This window comes from Oncorhynchus masou, chromosome 16 (assembly GCF_036934945.1).
Source record: "Oncorhynchus masou masou isolate Uvic2021 chromosome 16, UVic_Omas_1.1, whole genome shotgun sequence".
Lineage (NCBI taxonomy): Eukaryota > Metazoa > Chordata > Actinopteri > Salmoniformes > Salmonidae > Oncorhynchus > Oncorhynchus masou.
This window is the reverse complement of record NC_088227.1, coordinates 12,763,498-12,776,970: the sequence shown is the minus strand read 5'-3', so window position 1 is coordinate 12,776,970 and position 13,473 is coordinate 12,763,498. Positions and strand designations below refer to the sequence as shown.

The following is a 13,473-nucleotide window of genomic DNA, read 5'->3' as shown; positions in this document are numbered from 1 at the left end:
GGGTGAGTGGTTTCCTGTTTGCTTATTTCCGTATACAGCTGACTGAGTGCGGTCTTCGTGCCAGCATCTGTCTGTGGTGGTAAATAAACAGCCATGAATATTATAGCTGAAAACTCTCTAGGCAAGTAGTGGCCTGCAATTCATCACAATATACTCTACTTCAGGCGAGCAAATCCAGAGACTTCCTTAGATTTCGAGCACCAGCTGTTGTTTACAAAAATACACAGACCCCCCCCCCCCCATATCCATGTCGTCGTTCAGCCACGATTCTGTGAAATATAGGATATTACAGTTTTTTATGTCCCCTCTTCTAGTTTATTGTCCAATGATTGCACAATGGCAAGTAGTATTGACAGTAACGGCAGCTTTCCCAGTCGCCTTCTCCGGGTCCTGACCAGGCACCCGGCTCTTTGTCCTCTGTACCTGCGTCGCTTTCTCTTGCAAATAACGGGGATCTCGGCCCTGTGGGGTGTTTGGAGAATGTCTTGTGCGTCGTCCTTGTTGTAGAAAAAATCTTTGTCAAATCAGAGGTGAGTGATTGCTGTCCTGATATCCAGAAGCTAGTTTTTGCTACGGTTGCAGAAACATTATGTACAAAATAAGTTACAAATAAAGCGAAACCCCCCCACATTTTAGCACAATTGGTTGGGCTCCCATTAAACTACTGCCATTTCTTCCGGTGCCATTTTTAGGTTTGTAGGCCTCCTTGCTCGCACACGCTTTTTCAGTTCTACCCACACATTTTCTATAGGACTGAGGTCAGGGCTTTGTGATGGCCACTCCAATACCTTGACTTTGTTGTCCTTAAGCCATTTTGCCACAACTTTGGAAGTATGCTTAGGGTCATTGTCCATTTGGAAAACCCATTTGCGACCACGTTTTAACTTCCTGACTGATGTCTTGAGATGTTGCTTCAATATATCCACATAATTGTCCTGCCTCATGATGCCATCTATTTTTAGAAGTACACCAGTCTCTCCTGTGGCAAAGCACAACCACAACATGATGATGCCACCCCCGTGCTTCACGGTTGGGATAGTGTTCTTCGGCTTCCTCCAAACATAACGATGGTTATTATGGCCAAACAGTTCTATTTTTGTTTCATCAGACCGGAGGACATTTCTCCAAAAAGTACAATCTTTGTCCCCATGTGCAGTTGTAACCATAGTCTGGCTTTTTTATGGCGGTTTTGGAGCAGTGGCTTCTTCCTTGCTGAGCAGCCTTTCTGATTATGTCGATATAGGACTTGTTTTACTGTGGATATGGATACTTTGTACCTGTTTCCTCCAGCATCTTCACAAGGTCCATTGCTGTTGTTCTGGGATTGATTTCCACTTTTCGGACCAAAGTACATTCATCTATTGGAGACAGAACGCGTCTCCTTCCTGAGCGGTATGACGGCTGCATGGTCCCATGGTATTTATACTTGCGTACTATTGTTTGTTCAGATGAACGTGGTAACTTCAGGCATTTGTAAATTGCTCCCAAGGATGAACCAGACTTGTGGAGGTCTACAATTTGTTTTCTGAGGTCTTGGCTGATTTCTTTTGATTTTCCAATGATGTCAAGCAAAGAGGCACTGAGTTTGAAGGGAGGCCTTGAAATACATCCACAGATACACCTCCAATTGACTCAAATGATGTCAATTAGCCTATCAGAAGCTTCTAAAGCCACAACATCCTTTCCTGGAATTGTCCAAGCTGTTTAATGGCACAGTCAACTTAGTGTATGTAAACTTCTGACCCACTGGAATTGTGATACAGTGAATTATAAATGAAATAATCTGTCTGTAAACAATTGTTGGAAAAATTACTTGTGTCAAGTACAAAATAGATGTCCTAACCGACTTGCCAAAAATATAGTTTGTTAACAAGAAATTTGTGGAGTGGTTGAAAAATGATTTCTAGACTATGTATTGTAGTTTTACAATTATTGTGTAATATATCCTGACAGTTCTCTTGATAGAACCATCCCAAAACCATCCCCATTTTAGAAACAAAAACCGTCTATCTTATCTCCCTATTTTAAACCAATAACGTACACAATACAATAGAAGTGGCAAGAATTGTGTCATTATTGTCTTAAACCGCTAAGCTGACCACTAGCAGACCACCTTCACATTTAGTAGGCCTACCAGTGCTTCCAGTCGTTTCTATGTAGTTGGGGTGTAATGGAAAGCAGTCTCCCAGTCATCCTGTTTGCTCTGTCCTTTGAGCTCATTTCCTCTTATTGTGATGTAATACTATTTCCAGTATTGTTTTTTTCTGTTTTATTACTCCTCTTGCTTTTGATAGCTTCCCACACCACCTAACCCCTTCCTGCATCAGGGGTAGTTGGTCTTGTCCTGAATTGTGTTGACATTTATCCTAAACAAGGCTGAAGTGAAAACATGCATGATGTGGGTGAGCTGCTGCCAGCAGTAAGCTATAATTTCATTACATAAATTGATTGCTTTGTGACCCTGAGGAATACGAGACACATAGGTCAGGGTTGAAATATTTTTTGGGGGATCTCTATATTGCTGGTGACCTTAAATTCCTGACTTCGGAGTTAATTCTTGCTATGATGATCCACTATGAAACTGTCCCTATCAATTATGGGAGATAGTTATACACAAAAGTAAAATAATGAGGTTTTCCCATGTGCATTTACAGTTTACATCCCCAGCAGAGGCCAACCATATGGAATTCAACTGGCACTAGGTTATACATTATGATCATATCTTTATTTAAAAACAATAGAAATAACTGTGACACAAACTTGAAGACATAAAAACATATTGCACTATTGGGGTCTTGAAACTCCATATACAATATGTGAAATAATAAATACCAATAAATTAATTCTTTACACAGTGCCGCAGACCCTGTCATCTTAATGCAATGTCAACAATTTACACACAAACCCCCCCCACTGGAGGCAGGATGGACAGCCTTTTTGATCAGTTTGAGAGCAGCTTGGCCCCAAAAAATGTAGTCTAAGGCTTACAATTCAAAAACAGTCATGTAGGCTCCAACACTTTGAGTAAGTAGAAAACTGGACAATAACCTCTTTCACATTAATAATGCAATGTGACCATATAAGGGGATAAAGCCTTCACTAAAACTCGAGGTTGTACGTTGCTTTTCCCTTTTGAACACTGCTTTCAGCTCTCGGCCTATATTTCCCTCCACAGATTCCATAAATTGCCAAACACACTGGTTGCATATCAACAAGCCTTAGCCCCCCGACACTCAAGTAGGCTACTTGGAACAAGATCCTCAAAGACTACAGCATAATTTCAGGCAGCATCTTGAATATTTGACAAACGTATTTCTTCAGTAAATTATAATCATAGGGAGTGTCCGTTGTACTTGTATTTGATTATATATTCGAGTCAACTAAGGTAAATTGGTCAGAATAGATCCAGATGATGATCCATAATCGGATTATCATTTATTTTGAACATTATGCTACTGGCTCGCAAGAAAGTCTTTAATGAGAGGCATGCACAGTCGTTTTTTATGTTTTACTTTTCAAGCACAAGGACAACAGGTCTTGATGGTGTTGGCAGCCGTGGGCCTATATTATCGCTTACGTCAGCCGTTTATTCAATCACAACAACAGACAGCAGTTTACACAACCGTTGGAGGGTTTTGATCTCTTCTGTAAAGCTGCACGTGTCGCAGTGTCGAACACCTCCCGAATACCATCCTTTGTTTTAGCAGAACACTCCAAATAGTCATATGCACTAATGCGCACGGCCATGGCGCGCCCGTCCTCTGTTTTCACGGGTTCCTGTTTCATTCTGGACAGCTCGGTCCTAACAATCTCGTCGTTGCGCAAGTCTCTCTTGTTGGCGACTAAAATAATTGGCACGTTGGGACAAAAGTGCTTAACCTCTGGCACCCATTTCTCGGGGATGTTTTCGAGGGAGTCCGGGCTGTCCACGGAAAAGCACATCAGGATGACATCGGTGTCCGGATAGGACAGCGGGCGAAGGCGGTCGTAGTCCTCCTGTCCAGCCGTGTCCCATAGTGCTAGTTGGACTTGCTTGGTGTCCACTTCAATGTCCGCCACATAGTTATCAAATACAGTTGGCACATAGACCTCAGGAAACTCGTCTTTGCTGAATACAATTAGCAAGCAGGTTTTCCCACACGCGCCGTCACCGACGACGACCAGCTTTTTTCGTATCTCTGCCATTTGTTGCATTTGACACTGATAGACCACTTTCCCTTGACTCTAGCTTTTAAACAAATATGACATTCGAAAATAATTATGTATCAGCTGTCTTTGTGTTAGCTAGCTACGAAATCTGGCTATGAGTCTTGTTAAATTTCCCTGAAGGTATGCTAGTGCGTTTAGCCGCTCGATTCTATAATTCGCAAATATGTATCCCTGTCTAACCACTGAAGCGCTGGCTTTATAAAGAGCACGGCGCTTTCCTAATATAGCAATCCAATCGTATCTACCGAGGTGATATCATCATTTCGAAAAAAGGAGGTGATTGGATCCCAGTCCTGCTTTGTCGGTAGGGGAGGGTAGTGTACCACGAGGATCATGTCTCGCCCAGATACCAACCCCAGATCAACTAATTTGGCAATGTCTTTGGCTTATTTCCTACATTTTTTTCAACAAATGTTTCCTAATTCACAATCACAACTTAATGTATAAATAGTCATTTGACATAGGCCTATATGCCACTATCCATATGACAAACACATAAGGCCTATACTAATGTAGAGCCAGCTCTAGGCCTTCAAAAAAACGTTTATATTTCAATAAATTGTGGGTCGCAGCTGGCCATCAAATAACAAGATAACAATTCCCAATGCGATTTTTTTTCCAGGACCTACGCACGGGCAGGCCTCTATGTACCCCATGAAACAACTTGCTTTCTCTCCACATGAAACAAAGATGATGAAATATTGCAAAATTGCTCAAACCAATAGGACTATTTGAAATTAGCTCATGTAGAGTATGTTTCCTATACTGCGCGTGCCATGATGTGTTCCCATTCACAATAATCATGTTGTCGTTCCAAAATGCCTAGCATATACATCATATTGTTGCGATTTAAGTACAATTGATTGAGATAGGAGCATATGAAGTTGAGTCTTAATTGATTTTTGCTACACCTATGGAATTAGTCATATTGATTAAACATCATGAAAAATATTGATCAGCATTACTGAAATTTTACACTGGACTGACTTAGTAGACTAGTAGACTTTCATTGATACAGAGAAATCATGCATGTAAATAATTGAGAAATTATGAGTGGGTAATTTCATAGTCTATTTGATTATAATCGCAAATATTGGCTTGTTTGACATGTTAGTGCGCAGGTCTAATGTACAACATGCATATAGACTGCAGGGAGGGCACTAGCGTGATAGTCAAACTCCTTCATTGCACGTTCAATCGTAGCTAATCATTAAAACACCGATCTCCACGGAAACAAAACAATATACATTTCAACTACTGACATTTTGTACAAACATCGCTCTTCACTCTAAAAGACAGCGCGTGAGTATCTAAGTTTATATAATGCGATGTATTACGCATTCTCACTATTTTAAGTGTGGATTATTGCCTTGGTCGTTGAGTATATCCCCTTTTGTTTAGCGGGTAAGGCCCCTCTGAAACTTGGAGGGGGGCCATGTTGTTAGTGTAGCTAGTTACCCAGCAATGATGTTTTGTTAATACAGCTCACCAGGCGGCATTTGTATGTTTCACTCGGTTAACAAGGTTTGCTTTACTGTTCAACGGCGTGTGCACAACGAAGAGTTATGCCTTCATTGTATGCACTTATTAAACTACACTAGTAATTTTACAGCGCTGATTTTATCAAACTGAAAAGGTAAGGGGCCTCCCTTACTCTGCCTAGCTAGCTAGGCTAGTAGCTAACAAACAAATTAAACGTTGACGCTAGATTTGTAAGTGAACTGGTAACGTTAGCTAGTTAACTTGGCTTCTGTTATTTTAACGAACAAATGTGATAGCCAGGTAGCTAGGCATTATAGCTAATGATCGAGTTATCTAAGTAGTTCACGAAGGGTTGTTTTGTTAGTCTGAACAAATGACTGGTCTGAACTATGAAGCCAGTTGTCATGAACAGGGAAATCGTGGACGTAGCTAGCTACTGTAGTTAACTGTTTTTCTGACGTCAGTTTCATGCTAAACTAACCGAGTCTGCAAGCTATATAGTAGACAGTTTGTAGAGTTGGTTTAGCTAGCTAGTTAAAGTAGCCAGCTAGGTACCTAACTACTCGTGGTATTCAACATTTTCGTGAAAGCAATAACCATACACCAACATTAACGTTCGCTAGCTAGTAATCTAAAGACCCTATGCGCCGAATTGCCAGCTAACGTTAGCTAGCTAGAATGTTATCAATTTCGCGTAAAACGTGTTTGAATGACGTTACTACTAGCTACCGTAGGTAGTTAAACTAACGTTAACGAACCATGTACAATATGTGGCTAACGTTAGCTAGCTACTAACTAGGTACACCTGCTTTCTACACTAATAGAGTGTGTAATATTTATTTAGCAAAACACACACCCGACAACGGCGACTTGAACACTCCAGCCAGACATTCATTGTTCGAAGGCTACGCTAACAATTTAGCTAGCTAAGTAAGCTAGCAACGGTAGGCTAGCTTGCTATCCATCTATCTAACATTGTTTTGCTAGCTATATCCATAACATTACATTGGTTTCTGTCTGTGATGTAGGTAGCGTATGTTCACGATTGATGTTAGTTAGTTAACTTTAGCTGTTTGGCTAAGAAGGCCAAAGCGCATATTACACGGACTTTAGGGACACTTCCGCAACGTAATGGAGTTAGCTAGCTAACTTTTCATAGCTAAGTTAGCTTAAAATACGCTAATGTCAGCAGTGTAATAAATAAATTGTCTAGATAGCCAGGTAGCTAAATCAAACAAGGGGCATGTAACGTCCCCAGAGAAGATAATGTTGCTGTTGCTAGCTAGAGACGATGCTTATTTATGACACTGACAGTGCTTCTGCTGCGGTTCTGCAGACATTTTAGCTAACTTATTAAACAAATAAAATAACGGAAACTGTCTTAAGGTTAGGGACCAAAAAAATATCTATATCGATATGTATTTTACTAGCTACAGTTGATACACGTGTATGTTTGGTTGGTTCAATAAGCTTACATTCATTATCAGAAACCTCAGCCTAATGTTTGACAAGTGCTATCCATAACCAATGTAAAGCAACCCTCTGACATGTTCTATTATTTCCCCCTTCCATAGGCTTCCCCGTGGAATGAGCATTCCATGCAGCATCCTAAGTATGAATGACGTGGCCTGGCAGGAGACACGGGGTGGGATGCTGCACACAAACGGTGCCCCTGAAGCTGGGGGCGTCAGAGTTCATGGAGGGGCTTCCCTGGCAGCTGTAGGGGGAGCAGTGCAGGGTCCCGGGGGGCCACACCCTCTGCAGGGCATGGATAGGGGCCCCAACCCCACCCCAGGCACCCCACAGCCTCCACTGAGCGGGCGCTCTCAGGACGATGCCACAGTTGGCTACTTCTTCCAGAGGCAACCTGGTGAGCAGTTAGGAGGTTGCACCCCTAGCAAGCACCGTTGGCCTACAGGAGATGGCAACCACATTGACCAGGTACGATTATTTTGCCAGGGCCAAACTGCTTTCTGTTTGAAAAAGGTACAATGTTTGAATGAAGCAAACCTTAGCGGTTTTAGAAACTACTTTACCACCGCAGAGACCTTATGCTGTTTCAGCCCCAAGCATGACAGAAATTTCACCGGTCATGCTTGTCTACAGGTTAATTTGCATAAATGAGTGCAATTAAGTTGGCACGTGTGCATCTTCATTACTTTATCCTGTGTCTTATTTATCACACATGCACAGTGTTTAGAGCCTAGTTTGAGCAGAATAATATTACCTGTCAGACAGCGAGAGCTGCTGCGTGAGTGGAACGTGCTCTTAGAAACCCAGTCATTCCGCTGCAAATTGTAAATGCAATCGTGTGTTAACACTCTTGATGGCCACGGCTTTCTAATGCTACTATTTTTTATTTCTCAACTCCTAATTGAAGCCTGTGCTCCATTCGAGTGCCTAGGCAATGAATACGGTAGGTAGGCTACCAGCGTGCCACCAACCACCTTGCAATTGGAGTATGCATTGTTTGGAACCTGGATGTTTTTTACCTTGCTCCAAAGTAGACGAGGCGAAATCCCATGACAGAAACATGGAGTCAATTATTTTATAAAGACTCCCTCATTTGCCATTGAAACCAGCATTTATCTCCTGTTCTATTGGTTTTCATTTCAACTTTCTTTCGTTGTCCGGAAGCCAAAGGCACAATTCTAGTTATTCTTTTTGTTGCATCTTTCGATTCCCCTAATTTTAATCTCACATGGAACTGTTTGCATCAGGTGTGCTATTTACAGTGCCTTCAAAGTATTCACACCCTTGACTTTTTCCACATTTTGTTAAAGCCTGAATTTAAAATTGTTTCAATTGTCAAATTAGAAATGTGTATTTAGACCCCCCCCCCCCCCCAAATGAAAAGGTTAAATGTCTTGTCAATAAGTATTCAACCCTTTTTTTGTTATGGCAAGCCTAAATAAGTTCAGGAGAGTAAATTTGCTTCACAAGTTGCATGGACTCAATCTGTGCAATATTGGTGTTTAACATTACTTTATTTAATGGCTACCTCATCTCTGTACCCCTGACATACAACAATCTGTAAGGACCCTCAGTCGAGCAGTACAGTTCAAAAACAGATTCAACCACAAAGACCAGGGAGGTTTTCCAATGCCTTGCAAAGAATGGCATCTGTTGGTAGGTTGATAAACAAGCAGCCTTTGAATATCCCTTTGAGCATGGGGAAGTTAATAATTACAATTTGGAGGGTGTATCAATCAATACACCTAGTCACTACAAAGATCCAGGCGTGCTACCTAATTCAGTTGCCGGAGAGGAAGGAAACCACTCAGGGATTTTGCTATGAGGCTCATGGTGACTTTAAAACAGTATAATTGCTATGGTAGGAGAAAAAAAATGAGGATGGGTCAACAACATTGTAGTTACTCCACAATACTTACCTAATTGACAGTGAAAAGAAGGAAGCCTGTCTAAAGTACAAATATTCCAACAGATTCATCCTGTTTGCAACAAGGCATTAAAGTAATAATGCTAAAAAAAAACGTGGCAAAGCAATTAACCTCTCTGGGATATGTGGGACGCTAGCGTCCCACCTGGCCAAAAGCCAGGGAAATGCAGAGGACCAGATTAAAATAAATTACTATAAAAATCAAACTTTTGTTAAATCACATATGCAAGATAGCAAATTAAAGCTACACTTGTTGTGAATCCAGCCAACATGTCAGATTTTAAGGCTTTTCGGCAATAGCAAACAATGCTATTATCTGAGGATAGCACCTCAGTAAACAAAGAGAAACCATATTTCAACCCTGCAGGCGTGACGCAAAACACAGAAATAAAAATATAAATCATGCCTTAGATTTGACGAGCTTCTTTTGTTGGCACTCCACTATGTCCCATAAACATCACAAATGGTCCTTTTGTTCAATTAATTCCGTCGATATATGTTCATTTATTTGGCGCGTTTGATCCAGAAAAACACTGGTTCCAACTTGCTCAACGTGACTACAAAATATCTCAAAAGTTACCTGTAAACAACTTTGGGGTGGCAGGGTAGCCTAGTGGTTAGAGAGTTGGACTAGTAACCGGAAGGTTGCAAGTTCAAACCCCCGAGCTGACAAGGTACAAATCTGTCGTTCTGCCCCTGAACAGGCAGTTAACCCACTGTTCCTAGGCCGTCATTGAAAATAAGAATTTGTTCTTAACTAACTTGCCTAGTTAAATAAAGGTAAAATAAAAAAAGGTGTTTTTTTTGTACGTAACTAATCAATAAAATTGAGGACTGGATGATCTGTGTTCAATACAGGAAGAAAACAAACTGAAGCATGCTTTCTGGTCACGCGCCTCTATCGAACAGTACACTTCAAGTGACCCTCGTTCAAGATGGCCGTACTTCATTACACAAAGGAATAACCTCAACCAATTTCTAAAGACTGTTGACATCCAGTGTAAGCGATAGGAACTTCAAGAAGGTCCCTTGGAAATCTTGATTCCCAATGAAAACCCATTGAAAAGAGTGAGGCAAATCCAATACAACCACGCTCTACATTTCCAAGCATAGTGGTGGATGCATCATGTTATGGGTATGCTTGTAATCGTTAAGGACTGGAGAGTTTTTCAGCAACAAAAAGGAAACTGAATGGAGCTACGCACAGGCAAAATCCTAGAGAAAAACCTGCTTCAGTCTGCTTTCCACCAGGCATTGGGAAATTTAATTCACATTTCAGCGGGACAATAACCTAAAACACAAGGCCACATCTACACTGGAGTTGCTTACCAAGAAGAAAGGAAAGGAAATGTTCCTGAGCGGCCTAGTTGCAGTTTTGACTTAAGTCTGCTTGGAAATCTATGGAAATACTTAAATGGTTGTCTAGCAATGATCAACCAATTTGACAGAGCTTGAAGAATTTTGAAAAGAATAATGTGCAAATATTGTACAATCAGGTGTGCAAAGCATTTAGACTTACCCAGAAAGACTCACAGCCGTAATCACTGCCAAAGGTGATTCTAACACACTACAAGTCAAAAGTTTGGAAACCCCTTGAATGAGGTGTGTTCTTTATTTTTACTATTACACATGGAATCATGCAGTAACCCAAAAAGTGTTAAACAAATCTAAATATATTTGAGATTCTTCAAAGTAGCCACCCTTTGCCTTGATGTTTCTTTGCACACTCTTGGCATTCTCTCAACCAGCTTCATGAGGTGGTCACCTGGAATCCAGAAGCCGAAGGCGCAATTCTAGTTATTTTTGTTGCATCTTTAGATTCTTTCCTCAAAGTGTTTGAACCAATCAGTTGTTGTGAAATGGTATGGGTGGTATACAAAATATAGCCCTATTTGGTAAATGACCAAGACCATATTATGGCAAAAACAGCTCAAATAAGCAAAGAAAAACAACAGTCCTTTACTTTCAGACATGGTCAGTCAATCTGAAAAATGTCAGGAACTTTGAAAGTTTCTTCAAGTGTGCAGTCGCAAAAACCATTAAGCGCTATGATGACACTGGCTCTCATGAGGACCGCCACAGGAAAGAAAGACCCAGAGTTACCTCTTCTGTAGAGGATAAGTTCATTAGTTACCAGCCTCAGAAATTCCAGGCCAAATAAATGCTTCAGAGTTCAAGTAACACACATCTCGACATCAACGGGTCAGAGGAGACTTCGTGAATCTGGCCTTCATGGTCAAATTTCTGCAAAGAAACCACTAAAGGACAATAATAAGAAACTTGCTTGGACCAAGAAACGCAAGAAATGGACATTAAACCGGTGGAGATCTGTCCTTTGGTTTGAGTCCAATTTTTTTCATTTTGGTTCCAACCGCCCTGTCTTTGATGCAGAGTAGGTGAACGGATGATCTCTGCATATGTGGTTCTTACTGTGAAACATGGAGGAGGTGTGGGGGTGTTTTGCTGGTGACACTGTCTGTGATTTATTTAGAATTCAAGGCACATTTAACCAGCATGGCTAACACAGCATTCTGCAGCGATACGCCATCCCACCTGGTTTACGCTTAGTAGGACTCTCATTTGTTTTTCAACAGGACAATGACCCAACAGACCTCCAGGCTGTGTAAGGGCTATTTCACCAAGAAGGAGAGTAATGGAGTGCTGCATCATATGACCTGGCCTCCACAATCACATGACTTTCACCCATTTTGAGATGGTTTCGGATGAGTTAGACCACAGAGTGAAGGAAAAGCAGCGAACAGGTGCTCAACATATGTGGGAACTCCTTCAAGACTGTTGGAAATGCATTCCAGGTGAAGCTGGTTGAGACGATGTGTGTGCAATGCTGTCATCAAGGCAAAGGTTGTCTACTTTGAATAATCTCAATTACAAAATATAGTAAAAATAAAGATACTGTTGAATGAGTAGAAGTGTCTGAACTTTTGACTGGTGCTGCAGTATATAAACTCAGGGGTGTGAATACTTATGTAAATGAGATTTGTTTAATTTTCAGTATAGTTGCAAACATTTCGAAACAGGTTTTCACTTTGTTATTGTGTGTGTAGAGGGGAGATCGACTTGAATCCATTTTGATTTCGGTCTGTAACACGTGGAATAAGTCAAGGGGAATGATTACCTTCTGAAGGCACTGTATAGAAAATTATTTTCCTGCGAATTGCATTGGCAAATGTTTGAAATTCTTTTTACATTTGCTGCTTCATTACAGTAGTTGTATGTTCCATAATAAATCCTTTTGGCTGTGAGATGATTGGCTTGCCACTGCATGTTTCAATTAACCTCTGAAAATGTTAAATTCCTTGTATGTATGCATAGTGTTTTCAATTGGTCACATTATTTTACTCTTTGCTAAAAAATGACCTGTTACCGGTTAACAAGGTTAGGTTAGTCAGCAGAAAAATTGACTGAAATTTGCATTCTAGTTAAAATCTTTTTCAAAGTTGAGTGCAAGTTTTTTTTTTTTAAGTTTAGGTTCCATTCCCAGGAAACACCCTGCTTGTAGACAACTGACTTGGGTTTGTGTGTAAAAGGGGGGGGGGTCTCAGTCAGTGATATCTCACACAAGGGTATAGGCTTGGCTTATATCTAACACGGAAACCAAAACGGCTTAGCGTCCCATCTGGCAAACATCCAGTGAGATTGCAGAGTGCCAAATTCAAATTCATTATAAAAATTCAGAATACAAAACATATATTTTACATCATCTTTAAACCTAACTTCTTGTTAATCCAACCACGGTGTCAGATTTATAAAATGCTTTTCGGCGAAAGCATACCTAGCCCAGAACATACCTAGCCCAGAACATAACCCATTTGACAAATTATTAAACAGTAACCAGCCAAGCAGTAGCGTTACAAAACTCAGAAAGAGAAAATTAATCCCGTACCTTTGAGCTTCATATGGTGGCACTCAGAAGACATTAATTTACTCAATAAATGTTACTTTTGTTTGATAAAGTCCCTATCCAAAAATCTCCGTTTTGTTTGTTTTTCTTTGGTAATTCACAGGCTCAAACGCAGTCAAAACAGGCAGACAAAAAAATCAAAATTGTATCCGTAAAGTTCATAGAAACATGTCAAACAATGTTTATATTCAAACCTCAGGTTGTTTTTAGCCTAACCTATAATATTTCAACCGGACAATAACGTTGTCAATATAAAAGGTAAACAAGAAATGCACTCTCTTGGGATTGCGCATGAAGAATCTCTGCGACCCGGTAGGTTCCACTCATTCAGACTGGTCTTACTCCCTCATAAGAATTACAAGCCTGAAACAATTTCTGAAGACGGTTGACAACTAGTGGAAGGCATAGGAACTGCAAATTGAGGTCTAAGTCAATGGATACTGTATTGGCATTGAAAGGA

The 13,473-nt window shown here is 40.7% G+C and overlaps 2 protein-coding genes across 14 annotated transcripts in view; one reads left to right on the top strand and one right to left on the bottom strand.

Annotated features, from left to right (window-relative positions):
• Nucleotides 1-3,541: 3,541 nt before the first annotated feature.
• Nucleotides 3,542-4,401, bottom strand: LOC135557485 (rho-related GTP-binding protein RhoB). The gene has a single exon (XM_064990774.1). The coding sequence runs from the start codon at nucleotides 4,192-4,194 to the stop codon at nucleotides 3,595-3,597; it is 600 nt and encodes a 199-aa protein (XP_064846846.1). The 5' UTR covers nucleotides 4,195-4,401; the 3' UTR covers nucleotides 3,542-3,594.
• Nucleotides 4,402-5,358: 957 nt separating this feature from the next.
• Nucleotides 5,359-13,473, top strand: part of LOC135557484 (pumilio homolog 2-like) — a 55,556-nt gene continuing 47,441 nt past the window's right edge. For 12 of the 13 annotated variants that reach the window (XM_064990771.1, XM_064990769.1, XM_064990765.1 and 9 more), the window contains exons 1-2: nucleotides 5,359-5,511; nucleotides 7,266-7,632. In XM_064990771.1, the coding sequence (XP_064846843.1) occupies nucleotides 7,279-7,632 (354 nt within the window). In that variant the 5' untranslated portion in view covers nucleotides 5,359-5,511; nucleotides 7,266-7,278. Of the gene's footprint in view, nucleotides 5,512-5,634; nucleotides 5,846-7,265; nucleotides 7,633-13,473 lie in introns of those variants that run through there. The other variant, XM_064990761.1, reaches the window with a different exon arrangement.

Coding starts and splice junctions, on each gene's coding strand:
- LOC135557485 (XM_064990774.1), bottom strand. CDS start 4,194: ATGCAACAAATGGCAGAGATACGAAAAAAGCTGGTCGTCGTCGGTGAC.